The 24,822-nt window shown below is 42.2% G+C and overlaps 1 protein-coding gene and 1 long non-coding RNA gene across 4 annotated transcripts in view; one reads left to right on the plus strand and one right to left on the minus strand.

Annotated features, from left to right (window-relative positions):
* The first annotated feature begins 4,547 nt into the window (after positions 1–4,547).
* Positions 4,548–24,568, plus strand: LOC139828932 (uncharacterized). Its single transcript, XR_011741020.1, has 4 exons — positions 4,548–4,862; positions 11,140–11,252; positions 23,786–24,071; positions 24,374–24,568. It is a non-coding gene; the product is annotated as an uncharacterized lncRNA (long non-coding RNA).
* IQGAP1 (IQ motif containing GTPase activating protein 1) overlaps positions 5,610–24,822 on the minus strand; it is a 63,181-nt gene continuing 43,968 nt past the window's right edge. For all 3 annotated transcript variants that reach the window (XM_071813882.1, XM_065847012.2, XM_071813883.1), the window contains 19 exons: positions 23,617–23,700; positions 23,447–23,518; positions 23,285–23,354; positions 22,411–22,619; positions 21,286–21,441; positions 20,968–21,131; positions 19,566–19,790; positions 18,840–18,980; positions 18,664–18,748; positions 16,195–16,427; positions 15,293–15,425; positions 14,839–14,941; positions 13,925–14,060; positions 13,233–13,320; positions 12,593–12,805; positions 11,459–11,625; positions 10,378–10,500; positions 9,381–9,489; positions 5,610–7,946 (listed from right to left, as the gene is read on the minus strand). In XM_071813882.1, coding sequence (XP_071669983.1) covers positions 7,833–7,946; positions 9,381–9,489; positions 10,378–10,500; positions 11,459–11,625; positions 12,593–12,805; positions 13,233–13,320; positions 13,925–14,060; positions 14,839–14,941; positions 15,293–15,425; positions 16,195–16,427; positions 18,664–18,748; positions 18,840–18,980; positions 19,566–19,790; positions 20,968–21,131; positions 21,286–21,441; positions 22,411–22,619; positions 23,285–23,354; positions 23,447–23,518; positions 23,617–23,700 — 2,625 coding nt within the window. In that variant the 3' untranslated portion in view covers positions 5,610–7,832. The remainder of the gene's footprint in view (positions 7,947–9,380; positions 9,490–10,377; positions 10,501–11,458; positions 11,626–12,592; positions 12,806–13,232; positions 13,321–13,924; positions 14,061–14,838; positions 14,942–15,292; positions 15,426–16,194; positions 16,428–18,663; positions 18,749–18,839; positions 18,981–19,565; positions 19,791–20,967; positions 21,132–21,285; positions 21,442–22,410; positions 22,620–23,284; positions 23,355–23,446; positions 23,519–23,616; positions 23,701–24,822) is intronic.

A 24,822-nucleotide genomic window follows, 5' to 3' on the forward strand; every position in this document is an offset into this window, starting at 1 on the left:
TGATTACTGATTGCCACTTGAAAGCAACGAAAGAATTGACCAAGTGTTTTAGAGAGTTAGGTACAGAGCTGGATTTAGAATAGTGGTGCCCGTGCAAATCTTACACTACGGGAAATGAAGCCACAGTAATTAGTGCTGTTATTTACGGGGTCTCTAGGGAGAAATAAAAACAAACCAGCAATGGAATCTGAACTCTCTCAATACTTAGGTAGGTTTGACTTTGGCTTTTCATCTATATTGTGCCATGAAAGAAACAGCCATCTACAGTCTTTGCTTATCTGTTTTTTGTGTAAAAGGACCAATACTTTGGAATATAAAGGCCAGCTCTCTGTGGTGCTTTGCAGGTTGCTTGGCCCCCAGCAAGCAAGCTGCCTTGGGCTAATTCTTCTACCTGTCCTCATCTTTCCCTCAGCAGGTAAAACTGGCATCTCTGTTAAGAAGCAGAGTCCGTACCTGTATTTTGCTGCTAACCCTGTGCAAAGCACCATGTGTTAAAGGAACTGCCTGCCTCAAGGTCTAAACTAGGTGTGTATATCTCAAAAAACAGCCCAGTTTTCCACTGAACCTCTGGTAACTGCAGATTTGGAATCTCCTTTGGACCTAAAGCCCCAATTTGCATTTTGTTATCTACAAAAAAACTTCTACTTTCCTTTCATTTATTCCTTAAGTTATTTCTCTGAATATTTACAAGAAGTAAATCCAGTTGGGTTTTTTGTTTGGGGGGATGCATAAGCATTTATTATCAGTAGGATTAACTTATGCCATATCTTATTTCTAATAGATTTTGGCACTGTGCAGCCCAGTCTGTCTCCGCTTTTTCCTTCATCTGCAATCCTGGTCTCAGAATTGGTGCTGGACAGCAGAGTGTACCCTTTGTCAGTAAGAGAGAAGCTGTAGGTACTAATGCTGTGGCTGTCTGTGTCGCAGTGTCCTACTCTTTCTATAATTAAGGTATTAAGACTTGGCTTCACCTTTTCTTCCCCACACAGTGAAGAGGATGGGATTTGAACCCTCCTTTCTGCACATACCTGCATGCTAGAGCTCCACGTAAAGAAGCTCAGATTTGACAAAGAGTTACCATATTGTTTCTACCTGAAAATGGAATGTAAGCTTTATTTAAATCCCATAATCTAAATCCTGTTTACACAGAAAATGCTAGTAATTCAGAATCCAGCTGTGCCTCAGTGAAAGATGTACTATGCACAGATATCCCTAGTCTGTAGGATCTCCCTTGGCTGGCAGTAGAGGTCTGGGGCTGGCCAGCTGTTCTCTGAGAGAATTCTGTCCTCACTATCAGGCATGAATCCCCGTTTGGCCTGCAAGAATCACCTGAGATGTTTTTCTGGCAATGCGACAAAGTGGTCCGAGTTCTTCAGGGTTTCTCTGGACAGGTGGCTCAAGCGTCACTGGAAGTTGACCAAAAAATCCAGGTGGGTCTAGGAGGTGCTAGATACTGTAATCATCTGCAGTTTGGAAGGATGAAAGTGAATTTCTGTGGGTGACTGAAGATATGTTTCTTATTATACCACTCCATGGGAAGTTTTAAATCAGTGCCCAAACCACTGGATTTTGCTTTAACTGGAAATAGACTGGGGACTCCCCAGAGGTCATGTCAATAAAATGGGTTTGGATTTCCTTTTATCTGCATGGCAATACACCGTGAAAAAAAATTTTCATGAGTAAAGCAGCAGATTTCTGGCTAGGCTGCCAGGCGGTTGCACCACATGAAAGCAGGAGAAGCGTTGCTCATACTACAGCTCACAATAGCCTTTAACAATTTGCATTTTGTTGTGCTGGGCTGAGAAATTAACCCCTCTGATTTGCTGAAAGCTTATCACCAGAAGATGAGTGACAGAGCTTAATATATGCTGCCTCCTCACTTTTTACAGCTTACAGTCGTATTAGCTTAAAACAATCTCACTGAACTACTTGCTTATAGACTTCCCTACATTAGATCATGCAATTAAAGTTGGAAGTGAGGTAGTTTACAGCACAGACTGTAAAATTTTTTTAAAAGCCATTAAAAATTATATCATTCATGTTAGCAACCGTCATGCTTTGGAATAGATCCTGAATATTTAAAAGTCAGTAACAGCTTGCTCAGTCTTTACCAAATAAAACAATCTGGCTTTGCTTTACACAAAACCCACAGTCAAAGCAGAATGAATCCCTTGAGATCAGGATTTCTAACTTCAAAGGATAAATTAACTCCAAGCTCTAGTTTTAAAGATTTCAATTAAAATTCTTCTGCAAAACCAAGACAACCTCTAGTTCATAATAGGAAAGATTTCTGATACTGACTTTTACAACACTTTACAGAAAAATTACTATATTAAACAGGGAAGCACCCTCTTATTTTTTTATATAGTGTACCTCTAGCTTTGTGATCTACGTATGGTAAGACAAAATCAGTGAAGAAGGTCTGCATATTAGAAGCCAGATTCTAGAGTCACAGTCAATACCGAAGAGTCCACTTCTGCCCTTATAAAGGCTCAGAGGTTTAAGTGAGCCCGGACTGTGGTTAGCTTTTGAGCACTGCCTAGAGATGGGATAAGCACCCTGTCACCCAGCAGAGTGGGCTGGCTTGCGTCATAGCCTATGATTCAGAAGTCTCAGACTAAGTGACAAGGTTGCCATTCATAGATGGGTTGACTGGAAACAGCCTTTTATTAGTAACAGGAGCACTCTACCACTTGGTTTAACATTCAACAAGGTTTTAAGAGTTTGTGATGATTCTCTTCTGTAGCTCAGCTGGACTAAAACTTACAGCCCAGCCCTGCAGCTGCAGATAACTCAATCGCAGGATTCCCATAGGAACAGATGTATAGCACCCTAAAATGTCTGTCTGTAAATTGAAGATTTTGAACTGTACCCACTAGGCAAAATGCATGTCAAGCGATTTAATCCAGTTTGGTGTTTGCGGACAGATAGTGCATGTATTTTAAATAATTAGTTCCACATTCTTTTCTTGAAATCCTGGATTTCACATGAATTTTAGCCTGGGGATTAGGAAAGCTGCTCTCAGATGTAATGGGTGTGTGCAGCATCTATATAACTAGGTCACAGTGTTCTTAGGCATATCTAGTTATCTCTTCTTGTGTTCTTCCCTACTTTTGTTGCACAATAAACAAAAGAGGTAACGAAGTTTGATTCATTATCTCCTCTTAAAGGACGGCAGAATTCTGAGATTTTGTGGTGGGGGGGGTTTTTTACTGCATTTTCTAACAAAGGTATGTTTGTGATATTTTTTCTTTCATTTTGATATTTTTTTTTCCTGCTTTAGCTGTATTTTCCTTTCATATTCTACAAACCCTCAAATTCAGACAGTAGTTGGTTCCTGCTTCCCAGCAGGTCCCCTATTATTCAAAGTTACTTGTTCAAAATAGAGGGTTTGTTACTGCATTCCAGTAATTATTTTCCTTAAAAATTGACTAAGCTATAGTTGCCAAAAAAAAAAAAGACGACACAGCACGTACTGTCATCTAGCAGTCCCCTTGATTGGCCATTAGCTACGTTTCCTTGTTACTGGTTAATTGTGGAAATGCTTGGTAATTACTGCAAATACATTGTCTTACTGTAGGAAGGTCTGTGACATTATGGTGGGTTAACCTTGGCTGCCAGATGCCCACCAAACTGCTTTCTCACTCCCCCTCCTTAACGAAACAGGGAGAAAACAAAATTTAAAAGCTCGTGGGGCAAGATAAAGACAGGGAAATCGGTTACGAATTACCATCACAGGCAAAACAGACTTAACTTGGGGAAGATTAATTTATTGCTCCTGATCTGTACTCACAGAGGCCATCCCTACAGCCCCCTTGCTACCAAAACCGTGCCACCTACAGCCAATACAGATATTAAAGATCTTTTTACACTGTTTGCTCTTTAACATATAGCTGGCTTCTGAGCATCCTGCTCTTAATTTCAAAGAAATACAATTGTAGTTGATTAACTCAACTGCCGATTTGGGTGGAGGGAAGGGTAAGACACATAATTTGACTGAGGTGGCTGTAAAATGAATTGCTCCTCTTGACAGATATGTTCTTGCTGAAATCTGGCAGGTGTTGCTGCTCTCGGTGCTTCCCATCCTTCAGAAACGGTTCTCAGATGATCCCGCGCAACAATCTCCAGAACCAGGACAGCCCGTGGCGGTGGGACAGGAGCACGCGGGCCGGGGGCACGTCCTGGCTGTTTCTGCAGTTGATGTGTGAGTTGCTGCGTGAGCTGGAACCAACCTCCTGATGATCCAGCCCGGCCCTTTGTCCCTGGCTTTCCCAGGTCAGCTCAGCGGGCTGGGTCACCCACAACTGTCCTCTGGTGGCACCGCCCAAACGCACCCCACGGGCTCCCTAGAAAACGGACATCACAGCACGGGGCCGGGGGGTGGCATGCAGGAGCCTTTGCGCTTTTCGTTTGGTTTGCTTAGGGGGTCTTTGCCTTTGTTGTTGTTTTGTTCATTAGCTTCTCGTTGTTGATTTGTTTGTTATTATGCTGTTACTCTATATAGCTCCTCGATGGCGCTTACAGAGTATGGATAAATCTAGCCTCCTGCGACAATTTTCCTTACAACAAGTGATTGAATCTGCTATAGATTTTTCCCGGCAGCCCGGGCGGCCGCTGCTCTTTCATTTGCATGTGCCCGGCCTTAGGGGGCAGCACAGGCCCCCGTCGCGGAGCAACAATGCGCATGCGCGGTTTACACGCCGCAGTACCGGATTTCTGCCGCCGAGCGGCAGCACAGAGCACGCCCGGGGGTGCAGTACCGAACCTCGGCCAGCAGGCGGCGGCACCGACAAGGAAATGTCAGAGACCGACACCCCGAGCAGGGACGGACATTGGAACAGTCGCGAAGTACAAATTCCCAGGTACAACAGCTGCTGTGGGGCTGGGGTGCAGAGAATTGAGAAAGCGGGGAGGACAGAGTTGCGCGGGGAGACAGCGGGTGGTTTGGGGGTGCAGGTGCCCCGGGAGTCCACAGGCAGAGGTTCCCCCACCCTGCAGGCAGTGTGCTGACAGCCCACTGGTGCCAGTCCCAGGGCAAGGGCGGTTTGAGCGTGGGTACCAGCTGTGGCAAAGGGTTTCAGGATGTTCATGGCGCTGGGGTAGGATTTGGGCATGTTTGGCAGCGGGCACTGGAGGCCCCGAGGCAGATTTTGGGGTGTTTCGGGGCGCCATGGCAGGCTGGGAGGGCTCTGGGGCAAGGTCGAGTGGCTGGAGTTTCAGGGCCGTACATGCTGGGGGCTTTGAGGACGCTGCAGTGCAAATGGCAACAACTGCCAGTGCCTTGTGGGAGGCACCTGTAATCCCAAGGCCTTACTGTTGACCCTAGCTGAAGCAAAAGACATTTCTGTCAATTGAGAATGAGATGCCACCAAGGACTGCGGCTTGTCCTATGAGGATGGGGCATGAAGGTTCTGGGAGGTTGGGAGATGTGGGTCGCTGCGGGTGTTGTTCCGCGCCTGCACCAGCTCTGTCGTGTCCCCCCAGGCATGACAATGGCCTGGAGGACGCGAGGCCCCAGGTGATGGTGGTTCCAGCCGCGCGTGGGCGGCTGCTGCCTGCGGCCCGGACTGAACGCAAACCCGTGGGGACAAATGACTTTTACTTAGACATGAGTTACAAAGGCAGATTTTACTAGAAGACAGACTTTGTACTTGTAGCTATTCCCGTGTTAAATACAGTGGTGTAATGGAGTAAGCAAAGCTAAACCACTGGTAAATTGTAAAATACAAGTGGTGAGAGTGGCTCTTTTGATAGAGTTTTTCCTTTAAAAAACCCCTCCACAGTTCTATACTGTTGCTCAGCTAAAATGAGTAGATTCCCATTTTTCAAAGAACTGAGTTGTTGTTTTTGTTGGTTTTTTAGATTTTTTGCCAACACCCTGTTTTTTCAGTAGGTGTAGGCAACAAGAGAATTATTGTTACGTCATGGAGTAAGGACTCTTTCCCTACGGGTACTACACGGGCCTCTAACACCTCATCAGCTTGTCCCTAAATACCAGCTGGGTTATAGTTGAAATTTATTTGGCACACATTGAAAAGTATTAAAAATATTCACTTAAAAAAGGGGGGAATTATAAATACCTGTGGCTCGAGAGCTTGCAGAACACAGCTGCATTTTCCTAACGATCATTTTATCATGTCCTACTATTATTTTCCTCATCCCCTAATCAAAGGATTCAATTTTTTAAGTCCTTTTGGGATGTAGCAAATTCAGAGACAGGAGGAAAAAAAAAATCAAACTCAACCAAAACACAAGACCAAAAAAAAATCCAAACACAAAAAACAAGGCAAGACCTTTAACCCATTCCAGACCAGTTTGTCATATATCAGTGGAAACCCAGGTCTGCGGCATCTCCATTTCCTATGATCTGGACCATAAAGATCTTTCTTGGGTTTGGCAAGTGACTTGTGTTATTGGGTTGGACTGAACATGCACCAGCACTAAAATATGTTTAAATACTGTCAAAACACCAGCAGGCTGAAATAAATATTTGCTACCACAAGGACTGCAGAAAAGCTGTCCTCACCGATGTAGCCATTTCAAACACTAAGAGTGTCTTTCATGAGAAAAAAAATAAGCTGAAATAACCAGCTCAGAGTAGATCGGAGATAAAGCAGTTCAATTAAACTCAGTAACCTGAAGGAACAACAAGTGACCTATGAATAATTTGAAATTTGCAATTAAGAGATATATCCCTTTCTTTAAAAAAATGAAAATGTGAAGAAAAAATTGGAGAACTGGAGCAACCGATGAATTTAAATGTCAGATTTTTTTTAGAGAGTCTCTGCATTTTTATTGGATATAGCAGAACAGCCAGCACCACCACCAAGGTGGGGAAAAAACCAAAACCACAACAAAGTAGTAAAAGAAATGGGAATTTGAGTATGGGTACAAAAAATGTAACTTTTTAAAAGCTAGCCTATTTAAGATAGTCTTCTTCCTTTGCCAAGTCTGCAGGTAGAGCCTAACATTTATTGCATCAGATACAGATATATAGAACATTGCTCTAATCTGGAAAAAGTGTTATTTTTGGATTTCAAACGCTATGTAAGCAACATTAAAGAATTTTTTAAAGTTTCTCTCCCCTTCCCCAAAAGGCCTCTTTTCAACCATAAGCACTAGTAAATACATTCCATGGTCTCTCTGTTTAAGAGACCATCAGTAAATTATTACAGTGTGACAAACAGAAACACATCAAGATAAATGAGACACTAAAGCATTTCTATGTGGCTATAGTACAAAATCATGATCAGGTCAGCAACCGTTTGTGACGCTGATTCCCCAGAGGACAGCAGTTCTACCCCGGGAATCAGCTGCTGCTGCCACCACCAGCGCAAGCAAAGGGGTAACCTGGACCTCTACCTTTTTTTATTTTGGTCATTGCTCTTAGAGAATAACTGGAGTCCGAATACAATTTGCAACCCTTTTTTGCTTTCAGGAAGAGGAATACTGGCTGCTGTACGTGCCCTCTTCGCACAGGCAACAAGAATTCAGTCCTCAAGAGGCACATAATTAGCCAAATAAAAGCATCCAGATGCCCTAAGTATACTCTAATATTAGTTTAATCCCCAGAGCCATGTAAAAATACATTCTAAATTAACTGCTTTTCAGGGGACCATCAAAGTTAAAGATCATAAATAAACAAAGAACCAACTCCCTGCAGACGCAATCAGGGCTGTCAATTCACAAGAGGTGCTAAGTCCTCCTTCATGATACATTTGATATACTTTAGCACAGCACAGGCATACACTAACACATAGCTACAGCATTAAAAGTTGTATGTGCAAGTTCCTATTCAAGTCCCCTTTCACAGGCTTGCTGGCAGAGGTTGATTACTTCCCATAAAACTTCTTATTCAGAAGAAAGATCAGAAGGTTGACATTCACTTTTGCTCTGTCGAACAGCTTCATGACCGCAACACCTTCATACTGCAGCTGCAAAAGATCCTGCCAAAGAGAATACCTTTAGAAAAGAGGAATCCTTGGGATCTTATAGAGAGTATTATACAAGACCCGGTGGTACACCAGGTTTTTGAGGAATATCTATCACAAGTACATGCGTAAGATAGAAAAACAACAGTCATTAATGAACTGCTCCTACTGCATGAAAAATAGCCGGTCTGAGGCCTTTAAGATGTTAATTTTTTAATCTGTGTTTATTAAAAAAAAAAATACAAAAGAGGGCAGCAATATTATAGAACACCTTTCTAAGAAAGCCAAATTTCAGATCTAGCCCTCTGCAGGCCTTTCATTTGCACAGGAGTCATAAAGGAATTGTAACATTTAGAACGGGTCTCCTATGTCCCTAATTATATTATGTACCCATGGAACAGTACAACAGCCCACAGCATCATTTTCTAAAAGTCTTAGTTGCCACGGGTCATAGTGAGGTGGTTTAGAGCACAGCTAAATTGCAGAGAAAGAAATGGCATCTCTCGTAGGATGACATGCATGGTGCCGATTCAGTCTCTCAGTGCTTCATCAAGCAGCATTTCTAGTTACACTTTACTCCCGTCAGTGACATACCTGACAGAGCAAGGTGACCCATTTAGCTCAGCAATTAATGTCTTGCAGCAAGCCCACTCCTGAACAACACGTGCTGGACACGGTGTTCAGGTAGTGTTACTGCAGGGAAATGTGCATGTGCCAAAATCTGCATCCAGCTCCTGCAGCTGTCGAGCCTGGGCGACAGTGAAGTGAATAATCATAAAGCTATTTCTGCTGCTTTCTGCAAAAATTTTGACAATGGCCATGCAAATGTTTTTAAATGATGCCACTGTTAATGCTATAGTTGGATGACCCACAGCAGTTCCCTGTTGCTGTGCTCTCAGAACATCTGCTTTCCCAGCAAAGCAGCACTACAAAGGCTCGGTGCTCTAGCAGCACGCGCCTGAGGAGCCAGTGCCCCCAGGCAGCCCCATGAACCAATGAGTTTGTGACCACCTCTGATGGATTAGGGCTGGAATGAACCAGGGGAGTCCTCAGAGCACGAGCAGCCTGTGCAGGTGGCAGGTGCTCTCCCGGCAGCCACTGAGGTGGCACAGACATCGCAATGCAAGGGGCTCCTGCACACAACCTGTTTCAAGACCCCTGAAGCATCCACAATTAACAAACCAAATGACACCCAAGTTGGGTGGGAGGTGGGCATGGACAGCAGTGGAAGAAGGGGACAGAGACACCGGGTGTAACAGTGCTGGTATGGGAGGAAGAACAGGGAACCGTCTGGGGAACGGTCAGTCAGTATTTCTGCTCTGGCAGCCTGGCCTAAGCCAAGGCCGAGGACTCCCAAGAACAGTACAGCTAAAGCAACGGTAAGTGTGGGGTGGTAGAGAGTCTGGCAAATGGACCTTACATGCCACTATTAACTAGGACAGTTCTTACCTGATAATGTAACATAAAGGTTTCCATCTGTACCCCCATGAATTTTGCTTTAACCTCAAAGTCTCCTACTTCTTCTGTTGGACTGATTTCAAATATCACGTTTTTAAACCTATGGAATTTAAGAAATTAAAAACCACAGTTCATTACAAAACATGCAATTTCTACTGAAACAGGGAGAGAATGACATGAAATCTGAAGGTAAATTTCTAAGAATTCTATTCTCAACTCTTTATTCTGTATCCCCATTTAGAGTAAGACTGTAAAAGCCTACCAGGCTCAAAAACATTGAATGGAAGCCTAATGGATTCTATGTCCAATAGGTTGCACCTTCACACAAGTGTATTAGGAAACATGGTAACTTAGCCCATGCTTTAGTGTTGCACATCTGTGCCTCCTTCAGCACACAAAGTACAACATATGATTCAGAGTTGAAAAAAAATTCTAGTAACAGGCAGCTTCTCTATATTCTACAGAATACACACCAAGTTCTCAAGGCTAACAAAGTGCAGCTGGACAAACTCAAGCTAGCATGAAGGTGATTTTTCTGAATGGTGAGAGTCATTAAGCACAGTAGCAATTCACCTGAAGAGGTGCTCACAGTTCCATGACTGCAGGGGTGGCAGGGGAGGGGGGAGGAGAATGTCATGTTTAAATCCTGTTACACTTCTCCATTAAAGAGCCGCTTCGCTTCAACCAGACCGAAAAAAAAAGGAACTGAGAAGTGATCACTATGCAAGGTTTCTTGGCCCCGGCACGCCAGCCTAGGTTGCCAAAACAATTTATTCAGCCTTAATACCTAAGTCTACCAACAATGCTAAATTCTAAGAACAAACCCAGAAGACAATCTGTCACGATCTCAAAAGAAATCTCAAGAGCTTCTGTTCCTCAATTGCCAACACCTAGACCGGTTCGCAAAAAGAGACAAGAATTCAACTTACTTACCCATTTTCCTCCAAGAAGGTTATTTAGCTCTAAAGAATTTTTAAAAGATACTCACTGGTTACCTTGCAGGTCCTCAATCTCTAAAAGCACTCCCTTCTCATGAAGTCGAGCTGCTGTATATTTTAGAGAAATCTTTTTACTGTTTTTGCCTTTCATTTCCCGAGGTTTCTTAGATACTCTGAAGAGACAAAAAAAACCCAACCATAAACAAAACCACAATAACCAACTAAAAAAAAAACAATAAAAAACCCCAAACAACAAAACAACCCCACAACACACACCAAACAAGATGATCAGTCAAATGAGTAAAGAGATTTCAGACAGCAAACACTGAATCCTAGTTAGATGAGGTGACAGGACCAGTGTAGCTAATCAGCTCTGACTAACACAGCTGAGAAAGAATGTATTTCTACCAGTGAGTTTATCTACAAAGCACTTGTAGCTCAGATCAGATCTTTGATTTTCAGCTATTTACCAATAACTCTTACACTACAGGTGAAAAAAATACAATAACAATAAAAGCAGACAAACATAACCACATGGTAGTTCATAGAAAGAAGCACCACTTGTCTTTAGGCAAAAGTGGTCTGGTGAGAATGAACATGGGAAGGCTGAGACTACTCAACAACCTCCTTGCCCCAGTTTTCACTGGTAGTTGCTCTTCACACATCTCCCTGGGGAGGAAGACAATGTTCTTTTCAGGAACACCTGAATTATCTTGCACTACAACAACTGACTCCACTCAGGATAAAAAGAGGACAATTCGTGATCAATGCTTTCCATGTAGGTAACTGTTATTTTCATCCTCTGCTCCTAGACAGAATGAAAGGACAGACTGACAGAGCAGCACATGCATTATCTGGGCAACCTGCTTCATTTCCACTGGTCTCTCTGCACTCCCCTCTCCCAGAGAAACTCAATTTCTTTCAGGTATGTGTTTCTGACCCCATTTCGGTCACTGCCCTCTCCCCACATTTCCCCACCACTGCTGAGATCCTTTCCCCAGACTATCACTGTGGTAAAGAGCGTGGCTGAAGAGCTTTGAGCAGATGGCATTATGATTGTTCTTGGCAGCAACCTACACGTTTTCTGTAAGACCTACTTCTAGGGCCACGGCATGGTCCTGAGATACTTACTTGCCCTTGCTGGCCAGGTTATCCAAGCAGGTTTTGATGTAGCTTTTGTAGTAATCCACTTGTTCCCCATAAAAAGTAGCTTTGGAGTTCAATGCAGTGTATGTCTGCTGCAGCTTCACAAGCTCTGCCTTTCTTCTCTGACGGTATCTGCGCTGATTTCGGATATCCTACACCGCAGAGAAAGGACAGGCAGAGACTTCACAGTCATTTGAGCTCTCCAGTTTTCAAGCCCAAAGCACAGAGCATTTGAAACACACCACTGGATTCTGCTCAGTCTTGCTTCATGCTCCAAGCTGGAGCCCTCAGCTGCACTCATCCCATTTTAAGTGTCACCACTTCCTCTCTGTGATGACTACTTTTGGAACTAACCAACTCTACACAGCGGCTCATTTGAACCTTTTGTTGCTCTCTCAAACTTCAACGCTGTCTTAGTTGCAATGACCAGAGTGCGCACTGACAGTAAGTGATCTGAAATAAGACAGCAATTCTTGCCACCACTGGGTAGGAAACGCATCTTACAAATCAAGAACTACAAACCCAGCAGCACACCTTCCTTGTCCTTAGTCAGCCATCTTTAAGCATACGTTACCTTAATACCCGAACAAAAATATCACATTCCAGTCGACGTCTATTTTCTTTTCTGATACATATTAATGATCGTACAAATAATTCTAATCTGATTCCTAAAGGTGATTATTTATTCACTTTATACATATAACATTACCAAAGTAGTTTATCAGTAAACATGTGATATAAAATACATTGTCACTGTATAGCAATGTACAACAGTATTAGATCACTTTTGCAAGTCTTTCTCAGCTTCTCCCTTTACCATTTTGGTACTCTTGAATGGGTGCATTTGAATGAAAATGGTTAGGAAGTTCTTAAATTATGGGCAAAACTTCCTCATGTGACCAGGTTTGTAGAGGTGCTACTGAAATTAGTGAAAAGGAGCAGGAAAAAAGATCACACACCAGGACAGGTGCCATGCCAAGAGGTGGAAACACTGCAACAAAAGGAGGCTTAATCTCTGTAAATTAGCTACTACAAAACTTTAAACTCATGCTGGTTTCACAATGCTGCAAGCTCTGGGACAACTCCACTATGATTACTAGGAAAACACAACTGGCCTACCTTTGCGATGTCATTGATGAGTTCCTGGTATTTATTTTTTGCATTCACTGTCCCCAGTTCTGTCAGCTTCTTCAGGCCTGTCTTGATTTTATCTTTTTTTTCTTGAAGATTTAAGTTGCCATCTTCCTTTACGGACACAGATTTTTTCATCTTATCGGGAGTTTTAGCATCACGAATGGCTCGTTTCTGCATTGCTCTTTGATGCTCTGCTTCCTAGACAAAGAAAACAAAAAATTACAAGTTCCTCAGCAGATCCATTTTAAGGTGACAAAGAACGAGAAAAACAGATAGTCTGACCTCTGGCATAACACAGGACAGAGTTTTGCTTGGTCATTCCTGTACTGACTCCAGTGAATCCATGTTTGATGAACATGTTCCATGTGTGCGAACCAGCAGAAGCCTACCTGCCATTCAGAATGGTCCTCTAGATAGTTTATAGCAACTACCAGAGGAGTAAGAGTCACACATACAATTTATTTCCATTATATTCCCTCCTTATGATTGCTACACACTGTTCCAACATGAGTGGGAGATTGCTTCACTGCAATTCATAAATGAGGATTTCCCAAGTACACCCACATGTATCTAGACAGATGACAATTTCCTACTCTAAAAAGAATGCAGGTAAACAACTTCGTACTTGCTCTGAGGTAGCTGGAGTTTCCAAGATTTCAGTCAGCGTCTCCCCTGGCTGGAAGCGGATTACATCAACAATTAAACGTTTTGTGCTGCAAAGAAATCAAGAAGAATAGGAGAAAAAAAGAATTAAACTGAAAGACCTTCAACACTGTTCTATTCTGCAATAACAGCAACATTACTGGTTTATCTGCAGTCAGATTATCACTGGATGCGTGCTTAGGTAGTCATAGTTAGACCAGACCAGAACCCTAAGAAGCACTTTACTATTTTGACAGTGTCCTCAGAAACTGGGTGCCTGAAAGGTTAACCCATGTAGTACACAGGATTTGCTCTGCTGTACCCCCTCAAACAGCAAGAATGTCCCCACACGTATTCCAAGGCAGCCCCAGTACTGCGACACGGGCCACAAAAGTGGCAGTTTGAAGGGGAAGGGTAAAGCAGGCAGCTGCAACAGCCACCCAATACAGACTTTTAAAGAACAACAAGTTCAACAGTGACAAAGAACTAACAAGAACAAATTTAATAGCCACAGCATTGAAAGGACATGGCTATAAGCTCAGTGTTTTTGGAGTAACAGTTCCACATTTGTTTAAATTACACTTCGATTTTCTTATTTTCAAACGCATATTAGCTATGAAAATTCAGGTTCCTCATTCTCTTGAGAAACACACCAGATAGTTACCGTCCACTTACTTCAGCAGAATCTGCCTCGCATCCATCTCTGCATTCTCATCACCAGGAACGTCAAATTTATTAGCGAGTGTGAGAGAAACTTCAGTTTTTGCTAGCATCTCCCTGTTGGGGTCATTAACATTGCCAGACCCTTCCCCTGCCAAGCAGAAAGAGTTTAGAGATCAAATGGTGTTCTTTACATTCTTGACTGCCAGAGCTTTGTGATTTTTCCGTGCATAACAGATCACAGAAAAACTACACGGTTTCCTATGCTGCCAAAAGGACACTTCAAAAGCCAAAACCAGCTTTTAAAATCATCATCTTGAATACGCTACACGCTTTTCCTTCACAAAGCTGAGAGAATGCACCAGCCAGAAAGGCACCACAAAATCACTAGTTTGTATTCCTTAAAGATGTATGTGTGTTCCACACTGTATCTCAGCATCTCTCTCTACTGAGAAGAGTAGCTGACCTGCCAGAGATACTCTATAAATAAAAATATGACCATGCCTCTATGTCTGCGGCCTCATTCAAATGAAATTTCCAAGATAAGAGCGAAGCCCTTGTTGGCAACTGAGCTTGTAGTCTTCTATTAAGCACAGTAATCTATCCTTCTTTTGCTCAAATTGTGTCCAAACTTCCATCACAACAGTTGTCAGGATGCTTCCCCTCCTGTCCCCGCCTTTTAAAGGGCGGCAAAAAGATTAAACTCTGACATACTAACCACACCAGTACAATGCACACAGGAGAAGAGAAAGAACCCATTTTTTTCAGGGGAAGGAATTCTGCAGTCAGAACACAGAGGAACAAATCTGCTGATGCTTTTTAGAGCATGTCCTCCCAGACGACCTGTGATGATTCCTTAAGTTTGTTTACCACACTTAAATCATTTAAGGTAATATCGCATATTTCTTAAGTACAATAAACTAGACCACCTATTAAGGACTCAATTGTAGGAACCTCTCCAAGATCATCCAGCATCTCATGAATTGGATCATTGTGCTCAGGAGCAATTGCATCTTGATGGTCCAAGAGCAACTAGATAAACAGAAAGAACGTTTATGTTGTTAATCGTACAACCTTTTCTAGACAGTAACATTATATTACTTTGAGCTGGTGTATTTTTGAAAAAGATCTTCTGTCATTTGACTCCAAAGCAGCAACATCAACATTCAAAGCTGTGCCATTATCACATACTCAAATACTTTCAAAAGAAACTCAGAGAGGTCACAAGCAAATTACTTAATTCTATAAGCCAGCAAGCTCTGGCAAACTACAATCAAAGACAACTTTCAGCCTTGTATTTGGTAAATTTGCATTTCAGCCAGAAGCAGCGTTTTCTTTGTAAGCACTGCAGATAAGGAGCAAGTGTGACTGATGTATACTTACAGTGTGTGTATTGATGATTTCACCAATAGAAATATAAATAACTGGTTTAGTGAGAGTCACCAAGTCAGAATATTCATCAATATTAAATTTATCCTGCAATTCGGGAACCTCACATGCAGCCTGAAAAAAACGTCTTCAGAAAAAAGGAGAAAAGATGAATCAGAATGACTCTGAGAGTCACATCGTGTATCACGAGCAGTAATTCCCCATGACAATCCCAAGTGTAGTCTCTCTCTCCTTTAAGCTATGGTACATTTAGGCATACTACAGTTTGTCAGCTTTAGTTAAATGTGCCAGAAGTAACCTAGTAAAATCAAGTATTGGTATTGGCGGTTTGACACTGGCTCATTTTCAGCATTTGCAGGACTGGTCTGTAGCACTGGTGACCACTGTAGTGACACCCCTTGCTTCCAGCGATCTCTGGAATCTCTGGTTTTCTATCTTCCAAAACATGAGAAGTATAAGACGACGATTCTTGAACAAAAGCATACTTGAATCATACGAACAGCTAAATGCTTTGATCCTGAGCACCACTGGGCTTCCATGTGGAGCCAGGGCTCTTATGGGACAGAAGAGTATATGACCATTCTAGCTGTCCATGTCCAAAGTATCACAATAAACATGTGCAAAAGCAACCTTTGTTTTGGAAACTCCCAAGTCAAAATACTTGACTTTGCACTCCAGACTGCCATAAGCATCAGTGACAGTGTTAGATAAAATGTGTGCCTGGAATTTATGAGCAATACACTGTATGTTAGTGAGATTGCAATCTCCTATTTTCAACAGACAGCGTACTCAACAGAGAGAGAATTTATTGTATTTAAAATGTGTCATTATCCCTTTTTACTTGCAAAGTTACCCTCTGCCAGACTTCCCAACTTCATCAGCTAAAGGTCTTCTACCTGAATTTCTGGTATGAGTGCGACAGGTATTCATTAATGATGCTCAGGTGCGCGTTGTCTCCCATGAACATCTTATTGGATGCAGCATGCTGCAGCATCTTCGCAATGGAGCCCAGGTTTCTGCGTTGGTCCGTGGTCAGCTGACCTCCAGCTGAAAGATCGATGATGTCAAACGCATCTGGTGCGACAATGGCTGGATTCATGTAGCGATAATAGAGTAAGTTGCCGACAATCTAGAAAAAGTTGAGAAGAAATGCATCAAGGAACCATGGTTTAGGACCCAATTTAGTTTTATTCAAACTACTTTGGCTGCACTTTAATAAATTATTTTCTTGTAAGCCAGAGGCCCCTTCCAAGATAAAGGTTCTGCTGTGCTGATGTGTACAAGCACATACTGTCCCAAATAATCTACAGCATGTGTGTGGGGAAATTAACACACAATAGGATGGTCAACACAAAGAGGAAGACTGAGCACTACCAGTCACAGGACAATACACCACCAGATATTCATATCTATAAAGATTTAAAACTTTAACTTATAAAAATGTATGGACAGGAGATACTACACGTTGCCAGTGGACTGCTCATCCGAGCATGAGACAGTCTGTCAGGAGAATTAAACATAATTGTGTTAGTCTAGTAGAGGGAAGAACGATCACGGTATAGAGAAACCCGGTGACGCAGTTCCAATATGGAACAAGAGCTAATTCTTAGAGAAGCGTGCAGAAATAGCCACCATCTCTGACACAGCAAAAATGGTGAGGAAGCACGGCGCACTAAGGAGTTAAACTGAGGAAAATAACTTTCCATTCCTTCTCCAAAGCCCTTTTCTCTTTCAGAATAATTCTTTGATAAGTCAGCAACATTTTGAGACACAGACCTCCTGTTCAAAGTTAGCAAGAGTAACTGAGAAACCATTTAATCCAGAGGTAAGAAAATCAGAAGTACAGAAGATGAATGGCATTTGATGCTCCAAAATCCAATTTACCTAGTCAAATGTGAGCAGCAATAAACTCCAAGGAACCAAAAATAAAGATGTCACATAATCTATATGCTCACAAATATACTTCTAACCTGTACTTGATATTTTGCCAAAAGTAATTCTGGCAATGAAAAGGAATTAACCCAACATGTTGATGTAAAGCGATAGTTCTCACACCGCATGCTCTAGTATTTCTGGTGATTCACAGACATTTCCAGAGGGCCAGGCCACTGGACCTTGGCTACACCTGCTTGGCACGGGACTTAAATGCATGGAAGAGATCGGGGTCTGAACAAAGAGCTGAAAACAGAGAGAAAAAAATATAGCCCTGGCTGAGCAGCCCCAGAAATTGTTAACCTTTCAGTGAGGTCATGTTTGTGACAACTGTTTCATGCAAGTCCCTGCTGTACTCTCACAGACCATGTCATGGGCTCACACCAGTCAGAGCTGTTTACTACCAGGAACAAGAAAACACATCTGTGAAAGAAATCGTATTGATAACTTTCAGACTTGCAGGGGGAGAAGAACAGCATGTTATATGGGTAGCTTTGGTTGCTAAAAAACCCCCACAAAACTACAAGTAGTCATGGTACACAACTGCAGTTTTGACTTTCATGTGGACAGTTATTTGGTTCCATGAGGATTAACAAAAACCGCAGCTTTCCACCTAAATTTACAGATGGAAGAAATTAATTCACCTGCATAGAAAGAATCGATGTCTCAGAATGGGAAAGCACAGAACTAGAAGAGAGAAGAAAACAGCATTCAGATTGGTAATTATTTTGTAACGAAGCAGAGGCAGAGAAGTTTAAAGAGACGTTATCAAGTATTCTAAGAGCTAAGATTAACAAGCAAAGCATTCATGAACATACAGCCTTCACAATTACCCAAAGCGATAAAACCAAAGAAACTTCAATGAAAACTCCAAAGCTATACTCATCGGAGAGCGACTATTATTAGGATCCTTTTACTTCTCCAGACCTACTGAAATGCAAAATATAAAACCGACTAGACATTATGGAAAGTGACTCTCTACATGTTGCTATCAAAACATCCCAGAGTGTTACACATAGGGGAATTAGGAATATCAGACTTTTGCATATACTTTTTAGCTTGACATTGTCTCTTTAAGAAAAAAGCATCTGGCTGTGATGACACCAGCAAAACCAAGGTTTACTTTCTAGGAGCAAGAGTACCCCAAGTCAAGGCATATAAAGGACCAAATGCCAAAGATATTAAAAGCAAAGCAGATGCAACAGAAAACCTCCTTCCAAACAGTACATATTACATCTGAGGCAATGTATATGAAGCTAACAATCAAAAGTCCCATGTGAAACATTTTCTACGCTCAGAAGTAAATAAATAAGCTTTATATAGGTTTATATGCTATCCTCTCCACACATACATCCAACAAAGAAGAAGAATGAGATGTGCTTGCCACAGCTAATGTGGATGACAATTATTCATAAAGGTGTTCAGATCCTCACCTTCAGCAGCTCATCCTCACCAGCATCAGGAAACTTCTCATGCAGTGAGTCCTTTAGTACCTTGGCAATGAAACGCATTCCGTAACTTCAAGAGAAAGACAAGGGCAAATGAGATTGCTGCAAGCACAAACCACCAACAGCCTCTCAGGGATAACACTGTGGTGCAACAGACTCACGGGATTTTGTCCACTGAACTAACGATGGCAGACAGGAACTTGTCTGTCACTGTCCTCATGTTTCTGATCGAGGCATCCAGGCGCGTCCTCACCTCTTCGTGACTTAGAGCTTGTTCAGGTGTAACATCATACGGCAGTTTGCTGTTTGAAAAAGTCAAACACGTGAAGGTGAATACTCCTCAGGCCAGCGTATTTCAGGAATTTCTATTTTGACACATTAATAAGCTTGTATCCACACAGCTGCTGAGAGCTGTGCATGGTCTTGAGTTAACCTTTCGGGCACTGGAAGAGATTAAGACCTCTTGCTTTAGCTTCCTCGACTCTCCCTTGCAATGGCCACTGTGAGAAAAGGCCCAGCTAACTCAAAACGGTATCTTTTTTACAGCATGCACGCTAGGCAACAAAGTGCCATCTGTGCCACGGAGCAGTTCTTCAGGCTGCAAATAAACTGGTGAAACTGCAAGCTACGCATTTGAACATTAAGATGATAAAACACCAAAGAACATTCCTTCTTCCATCTCCTCATGAGATTCCCTTTCAATACACTCAGCACCATCGCCAGAATATCTTTAGAATCTCAGATGAAAGATGTCTCAAGGAGATGGAAAAGCTGGTGTCTTGGACAGATGTATGCAGTGAAGCCAAGGATGGTCCGGAATGATTAACCGAGCAGTGCAGAGCAACCAAGCAATGTTTAGAAAAACACAGTAGTAACATTTCCCATACCTGGCCTCGCCAGTTTGAGACTCCATCTGGTTAACCCAAGACTTGTAAATATCCACTGGATCAGTTTTGATATTGAGGGATTTATCATCGATGATTTCTTTCACCACCGGTGCCAGGATCTGCCTCAGGGCATTCTGACCGCGGGCACCACGGTTGAAACTCACTACCATTTTAATAACAGTAGGATTCCCAGTCACAATTTCTTGTATTTGGTCTACTTTTGATCTGAAGAAGAAAGAATAAATATGAAACATGAGGTACACATAATTCTGTCAGGTGGTAGATATATTCCTCAGCTTAAAACCAACTGTTAAAGAGCATCACTGTCACAACAGATAATGGATTTGTGCTAAAAATCTCAATACGGCAATAAACTACAACATGGTACAAGAACAACACTGGAATACTTCCCAAGACAGATGAGGGAAGAAACCTCTACTCCCTCTATTTGGGAATTCAGTGTAACTTGCCAGTAGTCATCTCAACAACAATTAATGCAAATCCAACTGTACATTCTATTTGAGAGCACAATTCAAAAATACAAAGGAAATGAAGCATGTTTTATGTAGAGGAGAGAAAGAACAGTAGGTTTCTTCCAGTATTTAGAATAAGAAAACAAGCAAATCGACTACAATAGCTAATCCTAATATGCTGCTATGTGAAATACAGCAGTAGAGAACAAAGCATCTACATTCCTTAGTTTACATGTCCCTGGTTTCAAGTATGAATTTAAGGGGAAAAAAAAAATCTCTTTTAAAAATTATTTGGTTTAGGGCATACACCATCTTCACGTTTAAAAAGCATTCCAAAGAATGCTTAAAGAGTAGTTCCTCAAACATTTTATTGCACATTCTTCTTCCCAGGAAGTTGCGCAGCTCTGCACTGTAAAGAACTGAAGTCGCGAAACACTGAGCTCCTGAGGCCCAGCCGATCAAGAACATGACTGAGGACAGCTGCTCCGTCAGCCCCAGCACTGACAGAAAGAGGAATGCCAAACAAGAAAGCCTCTCAGTTTTAGCTTCTCCATCAGGTTTCGGAAATCCAGAGAGCTTAGCTCTCTCCCTGGCTTGTAAAGCCTGAGTTTGCAGTTCGTTGGTGGTGTTTATAGCCAAACACTGGAGAACTGAGATCAGACTGAATTTTAGGATGTCTTTGCATCTGACTAAAAGTAGCAACCGCATTAAACAGTGAAATCTTGACTGACGCAAAAACCCCTCACCCTCAATGGACATACCTCTTTTACAGACTTAATTAAGGACAGATACGAAACTGGAAGACAACAATGAAGGGAAAGTTTAGCATTATCTGCATATCAGCATGAGACACCCCATGAAAACTGCCTCAATTCAAGAAATTGCCCACCTCACTCAACAGCTAGAATGTGCCATATATTACCACATACTTGATCTCTTCCTGCAATGCTGTTTGGAAAAGCCGTAACAACAGGTATTCCTCTCTTTGATTGGATGCATAGTTATAGAGTGTGAAGATGACAGAATCCATGAACTTTGTGGATTTGTTTTGTGGCATCTGAAAAATCAGCTTGGCCAAGTAGGTTGGGTTAGTCTACAACAAGAAAAATTACTTAGTGCGCACATCCACACAGGCCAGTGTCACTAAGAACTATGATGGCTCAAAACCACAGTGCACAAGCAAAGATTGTGCCAAGACACATAAGCCTACAACAAGAGGTCACCAAGCAGCATTGGAAGCTGCTTACCTGAAGTAAGTAGAATAGATGCTGATAGGCTTCCAGCTTTTCTCTCTTCTCTTTGCTCAAAGCTTTCAAACCTCCCCTTTGTTTGTTCAGCATCATCATGTCAGAGAGCTGTTCCTTGTTCTTCTTGGTAAGTTTTTTGCTATGAGAAACAACATCCTGGAAAGAACGAACAGGGACATATTCCACCCTAAGTATTTTATAACAGGCAATGTTAGAAAATAGTTGCATCTGAGAGCACAATTCTCTTGTACATGGAAAGGCAGGGTCAAGGTGTGCCTAGTGCTGTTAAACTGAAGTATTATTTGCTATGGCAGCAATTCCTCTGGCTGAAAATGCACATCCTGCTTTGTCCTTGACTTCCTGAATTTGTCTGAAGACATGGAAAGGTCAGTCACACTTGGCAGCAATTACCATCAGAGCCAGCAGCATCCTGAAGATGCTTGAAAATGCTTTCCTTTCTGAATTGGGCTTAAAACCTAAAAAATCCCGCTTCATGCTCAGCTGGCTCGGTATCTCCACACAGTCTGACATCAATGGCACTTTTCGCTGCAGACACCGGTCCAAAAGCCGCAGGCTCCTCCCAGACCCATTTCACTACACTGGCTGAGGTTTTACACCTGGAGGAGCCTCGTGCCATTCCTCCCAGGACCCGATGAAAGGCTGACCAGAACTTCAGCTTGAAGAAAAGTCAATGCTCTATCAGCAAGAGCTGTTTCTGTGAAAACAATCACGTCAGCTGACAGAGAAGGCCTCCTTTAACCAACAAACACCAAGCAGCATGACCATGTCTCCTGCCTCCTAGGTCACAGCTGCCCACCACTCACCACAAGGTTGTGGCTTATCACTTGTTAAACCACAAGGGATCAAACCACAGGAGTTCTCAAAGCCTTGAAACACACAAGCTGTTTAATTCGTTAAGTCTAGATAGCCTGGTGTTTGTTTGATTGTTTTAGCTTCAGGTCTTGCTTCTTTTACTCCTACAGCTTACTAAATTAGCGGAATGGAGTAAAAATGTACTGGGAGTAAAATCTGCAAGTCTGAAGCAACAACATTTTATGCTGGGCCTGAGCAATAGGCTCTCTCCATGCCAGTCTGCAGCTGGTTTCCCATCAGCACATTTCCTACCTGCAATGTGATTTTGTTTTTCACTAGCAGCCCAATTTTGATGTCCATGAGGTTGAGGTCATTTTCCAGTTGCTGATTGGATCGGATCAAGGTTACAACTTCCTCACGTAGTTTCATTAGCTCAAGCTCCTCCTGAAAATCTTGGTCACTCTGATCGAGCAAATGGACAAATTTCCGAACGACAGCCATAGGTGGGTTTTTAGCATTAACTAAAATAGGCAAGAAAACATCAGGGATGGGAAACAGAAGCAGATACATGCCTTATTTATGTTTAAACAGCATATCAAGGAGCAGCCAGGATAAGATTAGCACCACCATGTCTAAACAGCTTGTGACATTCTGAATTTATTATTTTGAGTTAATCACAAGAGAAGCAAACAGTAAAGAATGAAGTCACAGAATCATAAAATGTTCTGAGTTGGAAGGGACCCACCAGGATCACAGAGTCCAACTCCTGTCCCTGCACAGGACAGCCCCACAGTTCACACCGTGTGTCTGAGGGCGTTGTCCAGTCTCCTCTTGAACACTGTCAGGCTTGGGGCCGGGACACTTCCCTGGGGAGCCTGTTCCAGTGTTCAGCACCCTCTGGGTGAAGAATTTTTCCCTCATGTCCAGCCAACAGTCAATATCAGCCTAGAGTAACTCACACAGCCAAAGGTAACTGCAAAGCTCTGGTTCTATCTTTCAGCAGCAAAAGCAATGGCTGGAATCAAGTGTTCCTTCAGTCTAAAGAGCTACCCACTCTTCACACTGCCCTGCCAACTTCATCTCAACCACTCTTCAAAACTATCCTGATGTTATAGATCACACCAGCAACAGCCCTTGCAAATAGAGATTTAAGACACATCTGTTTTATCCTCTTGGCAATACTTACTGAGGGTTTTGTAGTCTTCTCGTGCTTTGTTTGCTCGGATAAAGGCTTGAATTTTTATAACATCATTTATCTAGGATTAAAAAACAAATAAAGCACTTGACCTCATTCTGGAAAGCGTACAAACATCAGGTACCGAATTCACTTAACAAGATAGCCTCTTACATGGTTTCTGAAATACTGCAGACGATCTCTGTAACGTCTTCTGGCTTGATACATCCTGGTCATTGATTGAATCTATAGAAAGGTAACCAAAATACTCACATAAAAACCTTTCCCACAAAATTCACTAGCCAAAAGGTTTACCAAAAGAGTCAGCAGGCAGCCTTCCCTACCTTCACCACGTGGTCCTTTTGTGCTCTCAGGTAATCCAGCCGGGTTTGATAGGCCTTCCTCTGCTTGTAGCCGCGCCACTGGGACTGAAAACAGAAAACAGGTATACTGACTTTATTCTTCTAATTAAAGAGAAGTAATTACCAATCTCAGCTTCTTTCTGCTCCTCAGCTTCAAACTTCCATTTCAGCGAAGCAGAACGTGAGGCAGACATGCTTATGCTATCAAGAGATACACAGTATGAAGCATTAACTACCTCACCAACTGGAATCACAAGAGACTGGAATTACCCCATGGAGAGCCTGGAGCTTCTGAAGCACAGCTCAAGATCAAGGACATAACTAAAGAGTCAATTTGACATGAGGATCGTGCATTAGATGCTGCTGCTGGCAAAAACAGTGATGCAATAAACCTGCAGAACAGACTCGCTGCTACTGATACGTGGAACGAAAGTTAGGTGAGGAATTGGACTACACTTAAAGGCAGAGAGTGGTATTTTAATTAGCTGGGAGTAGTTTGGAGGGTCGTTGTATGGGTTTGTTTTGTGTTGGTTTTTTTTCCAAATATACATGCAGAACATGTGCTAGTTAGGCAGAAACAAATACACATGTGCTGCTCAAATAATAAAGTGGTAATGGGCTACAAAGCATCTATTTCACTTGCACACATTTCAGTTACAACACCAGAGAAAGATTTATTTCACTGTTCTCCTGTAAGTGCACCCAACCTCGCGCTGAATTATCCCACTATCTCTTTCAGGTCCTTAATCCTTCAAATCCCTGGACAAATTTGAAGAGAGGAAGAATCTTATTTGGGAAAACTGAAAACCATCTTGTTTCTCTTCAGTTCATGGAGAATCACAGTAGTAATTTCATCACATAGTATTATCAACATAAATACGTACAACACACTTCATGTTGCCCTATTCCTTAAACACTGAATCTGACAATAAAATGACAGGTAAAGCTTCCTTAAGTAAGTTCTTCTCTTTCCAGTTCTGCCTGATAAGACTTTATTGACGAGATATGACATAGAAAAGTAAATAATAGGCCAAAATTCTTGAGAGAAGGAAATGCTTTTAGATAATTTGCAAAATGAGGTGAAGAAAGTTATGTGTTGTAACTGAACTGAATAAAACCAGTCAATAAGCTTGCACATAGAAAACAACTGCAGAGTACAAGTTTCAAATGCATTTAAAGGATATAATT

The sequence above is a fragment of the Patagioenas fasciata genome, chromosome 12, assembly GCF_037038585.1.
Source record: "Patagioenas fasciata isolate bPatFas1 chromosome 12, bPatFas1.hap1, whole genome shotgun sequence".
Lineage (NCBI taxonomy): Eukaryota > Metazoa > Chordata > Aves > Columbiformes > Columbidae > Patagioenas > Patagioenas fasciata.